Below are 8,558 nucleotides of genomic sequence, written 5' to 3'. Positions count from 1 at the left end.
ATTTTCAACAGAGAAATGTTGGATGGTGTGGAGTTGACTTACAACTGTTAGGCACATAGAATCTATACCGCATGAATTTTTTTGTGGCCTGGCTTCGGGAAGGACACTGATAGAATAACTTTGCACAAGCACATTCAAGGCTGGGCACCTGGAGTTAAAGAGAGCATCAGAGCCTGAGGCTACAAATAGTTTTGAAAAGTGATGCACAAAGTTTAGTCCTTTTTTGGCTGGTGTCCCTCTTGCGCTTCTCGTGGCCCCTGGGATCTTATTATCCAGGTTTAGGATATCTTGTTAGCTTCAGACTCAGTGTTTCACGTCATACTCTGCAAATTGGATAGTTGCATCACTCTGCCCTATCACTCCACCTCCCCAAAGATTCAAAGTGGGTAGATTTGATATAGGGTCACACGAAGGCTAAGGAACATCTCCACGCAACCCCTCCCAGCACCCAAAAGAGGGAAGTTGAGATACCATTATGCCTTTTCATGACTGCATATAATCATCGAAGATGCTCAGTCACCCTTTTGGTACAGAATAGCTAATTTATCAATCGGCAAGGAATTCAGTTTAGAAGAGTCCTCCTTACTGTGAACTACTCTTTTGAATGAAGGTGCATGAGAGAATTCTACATTCTTTTGCCCATTCACCATCCAGTGCCATAAAAGTGAATGGCTCTGCAGCAGGCTTCATATCCTCTAGATGTTTTTTGCTTTCAACTCATTAGGTCAAGATAGTGAGAAACTCCAAAGGAAACCTTGAAAGAACCACACAAGGCTATCAACAGCTGCAAATACAAGCAAGGTATATACCTGTTGCAGAAGGGATGCGTTCTCTTTTTATGCTGTGTGTGTATATATGTATATATATGTGGACAAGTTCCTAAATAACCCCATTGTAATCAATGATACTTAAAAGTGCTTAACTTTGGCTGTTGTTTTAAGACATTCAAAGGGAGAAAAAGGGACTTTGTGTGTGCACTCTTTGTTTGGTAATCTTTCTGTTCAACCCAGTTTCTCTTTCCAACATCTCTTAGATTCCCAAATGCACAACAGATTTATTATTTATTCAAACAAGTCTTAATAATATAAGGGAACATGCTATAAGATTAGCTTTACCTAATGTGGGGCTTTTGAATCCTTGGAAAGTTTGAATCAGAAAAAGCCAACCTTTAAAGTGGGGAAGGTCATGAAGAACTCTGGGATGGGGACCACGTTTTGTTCCAGTTTGGAGAAGTCCTATATGTTTTGCAGCAGTAAGTAAACATCACTTTATTCCTAATGGCACAATGTCATGATGGTGCTATGATTTAGCTGAGTTTTCAAAATGTGAAATGACGTGTGTGCAGAGTCTTTTTGTTGCTGTTCTCAGATGGGCAAACATTTTGCTCTCTCTCTCTCTCTCTCTCTCTCTCTCTCTCTCTCTCTCTCTCTCTCATATCAGGAATGTAGAAGCAGCTGTAAAGCATGGAATGACAATAGTGGAGGTAGAGGAAAGAAAAATGTTAATTGTGTGCTTTGAAAGTGAAGTAATAAATGTCACTAGCGAAAGGATCCCCTCCCTTCCATGAAGCCCATTAAGTTCAGTGTCTAAAATTTTCCAGCTGCACCACCAAGTTGCATAAAAGCACAGCAAAATTTCCCAGGTTAAAACCAGCGCATTCTAGGGGCTTGTTCACACTAGAGAAAAATGTCTATTTGTCTGCTTTGTTTCCTCATTAATTTTTGTATGTGCACATGATGCCCTCTTCCTCCCATTTGTTGCCTTGGATCTTCCCCACCTTAAATGCAGAGGTTTTTTTTAATCTGTGGAAAGCCCAAAAAAGCCAGGTAATGTGTGCTGTCATTGGGTGGTGGATGCCTTGCTCTGGTTCTGTCCCAGTTCTTTTCTCCCCTCCTCCTCCTCAGGCTTGCCCACCCTGGAACATAATGTGGATTTACACTTGCCTGTCTTCCCCTTAATGTAGGGGCATCCACAAGACACCAGTGTTGTCTCAGACCTTTTCCCTCTCTAAACATAGGGTTTTTCTATTCTTGGAAAGTCCAAAACATCTAAGACTGCTCCCCCCCTATTTAAAGGGTTGGGGGGAAGTTCCAGGGCACCACTGGGATGGGCATATGGGCCCTCCTGTATTAATGGCAAGACAGGCAGGTGCAAACCCACTTTTTGCTACAGTGTGGACAAGCCCATTTCTTTCCCATTGCCTCTTTATTTCACTTTAGTAAAGAATACTGTAAACGTAAGGCAGCAGGCTGCATTTGAGGATTTCTGCTCTAACTGTATGATCTGCAAATAAACAAAGAGCAGAACTGACTATTACAGACACATTAGTTAATGGGTAACTTTAAAAAGAGAGAAGAAAAGAGGGGATTTAAATCAGCTGCTTATTCAGAAAGTGAAAAATCAGCTGAAATACCTTCCTGAGCTCAGCAACTGTTAAGGAGCTGCTGATTTAAATCCTCTTTCCTTTAAAAACAACAACCCTAGTCAACTAATTTATGCAAAACTGCCATTGAGGGATGTCCGTGCTGGTTGGGAGTTGGAATCCAACAGAGGGTGACCATAGCTGCCAAGTTATCCCTTTTTAAAAGGGATTTTCCCTTATGCTGAATAGGCTTCCTCGCGAGAAAAGGGAAAACTTGGCAGCTATGAGGGTGACAGATTCCCCATCCCTTTAATATGGAGTTGCATGGCAAGGCTTCCTTCCTGGCTCTGATTGTCATAAAACCAGGGGTGAATCCCGAAAAAGATATGCCAGTTTCTGAGCATCTTCATTCCTTGTTTCTGCAGGTGATCTAGATATGGATCTCAAATCTCCAGCTGAGAACATAAACAATGTGACAGAGTTTATCTTTTTCGGCCTCACCCAAAATGAGGAGCTGGAGAAAATTTGCTTTGTGGTTTTTCTGTTCTTCTATTTAGCCATTGTGCTGGGAAACTCCCTGATCACAGTCACCATCCTCTTCAGCTCCCGCTTGAATTCTCCCATGTATTTTTTCCTCAGCTACTTATCTTTTGTAGACATCTGCTACTCCTCTGTCACGGCCCCCAAGATGATTATAGACTTCCTTGATGAAAAGAAAACCATTTCTTTCATTGGCTGCATAGCGCAGCTCTTTGGGGTCCATTTCTTTGGCTGCACAGAAATCTTCATCCTCACAGTGATGGCGTACGACCGGTACATCGCAATCTGCAAACCTCTCCACTATACCACCATTATGACCAAGCGGGTTTGTGGGCAGATGATAGCAGCCTCATGGGTTGGAGGGCTCATGCATTCATTGGTGCAGACCCTATCCGTCACTCAGGTCACCTTTTGTGGACCCAATGAAATTGACCACTATTTCTGTGATGTCCACCCTTTACTGAAACTGGCTTGCACAGACACCTACCTTATTGGCATCATCGTGGTGGCTAATAGTGGGATGATTGCCCTGGGCTGCTTCATCATCCTGCTTGTCTCCTACATTGTCATCCTGGTCTCCTTGAGGTCTCGCTCTTCCGAAGGGCGCCAGAAGGCTCTGTCTACCTGCGCTTCCCACATCTTGGTGGTCATTTTATTTTTTGGGCCATGCACCTTTATGTACATACGTCCTTCCAGTGACTTCGCAGAAGACAAGTCGGTGGCTGTGTTTTACACCCTGATCACCCCGATGCTCAACCCATTGATCTACACATTACGAAATGCGGAGATGAAGAATGCCATGAGAAAACTATGGAGGAGGAAAGTGACTTCAAGCGAGAAAGCAAAAATTTGAATTTTAGCATTATTTAAGTCATTAATTTAGTTAAATAAGGTGCATAGAAATCCAGTGGGGCAAAACCACTTGGACCCATGCCCCGAAAGCACAGGGCAAGCGAAAAAACTGCTTGGATCCATGCTTTCTAGGCATGGGGCAAGGGGATGTGTGGATGAGTTTGTAGTAGTTTGGTGCAGATTTTTTAGCTCTCGTGTGTCAGGATTTACGATCTCCCTCTCACACCAAGAGACGGCAAGCTGGCAGTTTTAGAACAATCTGATTTATTGGTATTTACACAGTAGTTTCGGTCAGAGCACACAGCTCAATCTTCCTCACTAGATGGGTCAGTTGAGCCTACTGAAGGGTAGGCTCTTCGCCAACAGGATATCCTCCATCAGTTTCCCCTCCTTCTGTTGGCCTGACACCAAGCCTGGACTCTACTCCTCCTCGTAGTACAGAGGGGCAGCTTGTCCAGTTTGCCCCTCCTCCCCTGAGAATGTGTCTGAGAGCTCCGGCCCCTCTGCCTGCCTTACGCTGTCTTGGGAATTTATGACATGCATTCCAGGACGGGAGGGACTCGCCTCACTCTCCACATGGGAAGAAAACAAGTCTGTCTCTTTCTGCCTGCCACCCCCCTTGGTCCTCGGAGCCCTCGCTGTCACTTTGGGAAGGAATGTTCCTGACATGGTGTAATGTGTGAACAACTATGTGACTCAGTACCTTGGTAGCTGCACTTTGAACTAGTTGCAGCTTCTGAACCAGGCACACGGGTAGTCTAATCATGAGGTTACCAATTCATGGGCCATCCTGGCAAGACTAGCCCTGTCCGGGAATGGTTGTAGATGGTGCACAAGTGACTTTCTTTGTCTGTCTTGTCTGTCTGTCTGTCTCTCACCCACCATTGAAAAAGCTCTAATTCTTCCCTCAGCAGCAGCCCCTATAAAAATGTCTCCCTGCGCTGCGTTTAGGTTTGGGGAAAAAGCATCCTATTGCCTCCAATAGCAGATTTTCTCCAAACCTAACTGAGGTGCAGGATGGGAGCAAGAAGGAGGTCCTGATGGTTTCTCACCACTGTACTATGAAATAATGAAGAAGAAAATTAGTGGAGTGATGGAAGGAACCAGATCTGTTTTGGTGAGCCATTCAAAATGTCACCATACTCTGTGCCAGTTCATTCCACTAACTCTGGTGCCCCCCCCCCCACCGGTGCATTCTGCAAGACCAACACAACTGGGATGCTCCTTTCCTTGAACTCTTTTCATTCCAGCTGGTGTTTACAAGAACTCCGTAATTAAGAAACAGTGCCTGAATTTGTCCCCTACTTCCAATCCCTTTTGTGTTACGTGTTTTAGATTGTAAACTTGAGGGCAAGACTGTCTTATCACTGACATTTGTAAGCTGCTCTGGGAGCCTTTTCTGGTTGAAGAGCAGGATAAAAATGCTATGAATGACTGAATGAATGAACCAATAAATAAATAAATAAATAAATAAATAAATAAATACCTTGGTTTTCACTTGCTACTTTGGCGTACTGTCTATAAATGTGTTCATTTGTAAGGGGATAACTCCATTAGGTACTGAAATACCAGAAGGAAAACTTCTACACACATTTGAGATATGATTCAATGTGTGTTCTCACTCAACTCCTCTACCAGGTTTGGGAGAGAAATGACGTCCTTTCTGTATTGCTGTGGGTTCTATAAGCCCAAATTAGTAGTCATATTGGTCAAGCAGATGCATATAGGAAGCCTGCAAACAGGGCACAAGTGCAACAGAACTGTGCTCACTACTACTACTACTACTACTACTACTACTACTTTTATTATTAATACCCCACCCATCTGGCTGGATTTCCCCAGCCACTCTGGGTGGCTTACAGTACATATAAAAACATAGTAAAACCAAGTTATTGGTATTCAAAGGCATACTGCCTCTGACTGTGGAGCAGGAACATAGCCATCGTGGCTAGTAGCCATTGATAGTCACATCCTCCATAAATTTACCTAATCCTCTTTTGAAGCTACAGTGGTGCCTCGCTAGACGAATTTAATTCGTTCCACGGGTCTTTTCTTATAACGAAAAATTCGTCCAGCGAATCCCATAGGAATGCATTGAATTTTTTTTTTTTGCCCATAGGAACGCATTAATTGAATTTCAATGCATTCCTATGGGAAACCACGATTCGCTATACGATTTTTTCATAAAACGAATTCGTCTAGCGAGGCAACCTCCACTAGAAAAAACCTTTCGTTAAGCGGAAATTTCGTTAAGCAGGGCATTCGTTAAGCGAGGCACCACTGTATTCAGATTGATGGCCATCACTGCATCCTGTGGGTTCCAAAGTTTAACTCTGCACCGTCTAAACAGGCACATTCTCTTATCTGTGCTGAATTTTCGAACATTCAGCTTCATTGGTTGCGCATGAGTTCTAGTGTTAGAAGAGAGGGAGGAAAAGCTTTCTCCATCCACTTTCTCCATGCCATGCAGCATTTTATAAATTTCCATCATGTCACATGTTGCTTTGATTTTAAACACCAGAGCAGCACCAGAGAACCAAACTCTGGAGTTTCTCTTCTAACTTCTAAAGGGAGAACCTGTAAACGCCCCTTCTCAATGAAAAAGGGATATTGATAGAAAAAACAAAACCTTGATTGACATTTCTGTCCTGTATCTTAAAAGAAAGTTTTGCATTGCCTCTTTGTGAACTTTTTTCTATTGGGAAACGTCTATATTCTTTTGAGAGCTTATTAACTAAATTGATGACGACGATGTGCTATTGCGGAACATTATCACATGCAAATATTTCAGTTCAGAAAAAGGAGAGGAGTGGCAACCTTCCCAAAGAGTTTGTAGAAGCAGCAGTGATTCGAGATAAATATATCGAGTCAATAGCTTCAGCCGGTCTTTTGCTTTCAAGAGAGGAATTTGGGCTAAGTCACCAGCACTTGGACAGATGTCAGCTGGTGGAATTGCAGAGCAGTTCAGTGAATCAAAGATTAGATAAACTTGGTAGAGAGATGCAGGGACTTTGGTAACAGAAGGTATAAAGGAAACTTTGTCAGTGGTGGCAGATAGTGAAATAGGATCTCTTCCAGAGGACCAGTTTATTGTATGCACAAATTTTGCAGGAAAGTTACACAACACTGGCCTTCTATGGAACAATCATGCTGATTTCTTCATGGGGTGCATGAAGCACATTGCATCATGGGGTGCATGAAGCACATGTCATCACATTGCATCAAGCAAACATTATCACATCCTTTCTAGCACATTTTATCACAGAAGTCTGCATTTGGGGAGTGGGATTGGGTTTGTTGTTTACGAACTTTAATTGCATAACCTGAATTTGCTGGCATGTGATTGAATCCCACCTGAAGATAGCAACAGCCCAGCAGTGCCCTTAAAGGACACTCCTCAGTCAAGACCACCCAGGTAAGAATGGCGAGATACAGTAATGAAGCGTACAGATCACTGATTATTATTGCACTAAAGAAAATGTTGATTGGGATTTCCAGCTGGTTCATTTCTTTCTTTCTTTGATGCTGCATCGAGGTACATACAGTACTTCCTTATTTATTCTTAAAACACTCCCCAAAGTGCCATTTTAAAAATTCTATTTTATTTTGATGTGACATTACACCCCCTCTCTGGCAAAGTCATGATGGGTCCAGAACATATGGGAAGGGGTAAATGTTTGTGAGTTCTTTTCCTTTATCCTGAGGCAACTGGAATAATCGCATGGTTAACATATTGTAAGATTCCAGGTCTTTTATTTCAGGCATGAGTGTTCAGTGGTAAACTAAATGCAAATTGTGAGGGCAACAAGGGTAAGTTTAAAAAAGAGAAGTTCAAATCATGAATAATAATAATAATAATAATAATAATAATATATTATTTATATCCCGCCCATCTGGCTGGGTTTCCCCAGTCGCTCCTGGCGGCTTCCAACAGAATATTAAAATACAATAATCTATTAAACATTAAAAGCTTCCCTAAACAGGGTTGCCTTCAGATGTCTTCTAAAAGTCTGGTAGTTGTTTTTCTCTTTGACATCTGGTGCGAGGGCGTTCCACAGGTAGGGTGCCATTACCGAGAAGGCCATCTGCCTGGTTCCCTGCAACTTGGCTTCTCGCAACGAGGGAACTGCCAGAAGGCCCTCAGCGCTGGACCTCAGTGTCTGGGCAGAACGATGGGGGTGGAGATGCTCCTTCAGGTATACTGGACCGAGGCCGTTTAGGGCTTTAAAGGTCAGCACTAACACTTTGAATTGTGCTCGGAAACGTACTGGAAACCAGTGTAGGTCTTTCAATAGTAAGAGGCAACTAAGGTGCTGAGGAGCTGCAAGAAAAGAGATATTTTGAGTCTCTCTGCCCATATTGGCAATGTCACTGATTGGCAGATAAAAACTTCACACAGTTCTCTAATGTTTCCGCTACTGCAGGTTCTTGATATGTGCCAAAAAGAGGATAATCAAAACCACATTTAAAAATGTGTCCTTTCCTTTCTGACCATGGTGAGAAGGTTGTACAAAGATGCTGAATGGCTTGATTAGGTCAAGGACGGGGAAACTGTGGCTCTCCAGATGTTGTTGGACTACAACTCCCAGCACTCCTAACCATTGTCCATAGTGGCTGTGGGTGATGGGAGTTGGAGTCCAACAATATCTGGAGAGCTACAGGTTCCTCATCCATGGTTGAGGTGGTCATGAGACTGGGCTTGGTTGCCTCCAGTTGTCCAGCCCAATCCAATGCTTATTCAGAATTAAGTTCTGCTGGGTCAGTAATAGGCCTTATTCCCAATTCAGTGTGCATTGAACTGGAA

At 43.0% G+C, this 8,558-nt stretch overlaps 1 protein-coding gene across 1 annotated transcript; it reads left to right on the top strand.

Moving 5' to 3' along the window:
- The first annotated feature begins 2,798 nt into the window (after nt 1-2,798).
- On the top strand, nt 2,799-3,755 carry LOC118090979 (olfactory receptor 4S2-like). The gene has a single exon (XM_035127507.2). The coding sequence runs from the start codon at nt 2,799-2,801 to the stop codon at nt 3,753-3,755; it is 957 nt and encodes a 318-aa protein (XP_034983398.2).
- Nucleotides 3,756-8,558: the final 4,803 nt, after the last annotated feature.

The sequence above is a fragment of the Zootoca vivipara genome, chromosome 1 (genome assembly GCF_963506605.1).
Source record: "Zootoca vivipara chromosome 1, rZooViv1.1, whole genome shotgun sequence".
Classification (NCBI taxonomy): Eukaryota; Metazoa; Chordata; class Lepidosauria; order Squamata; family Lacertidae; genus Zootoca; species Zootoca vivipara.
Note: the sequence above shows the minus strand (reverse complement) of the source record. Positions and strands in the feature narration are given on the sequence as shown.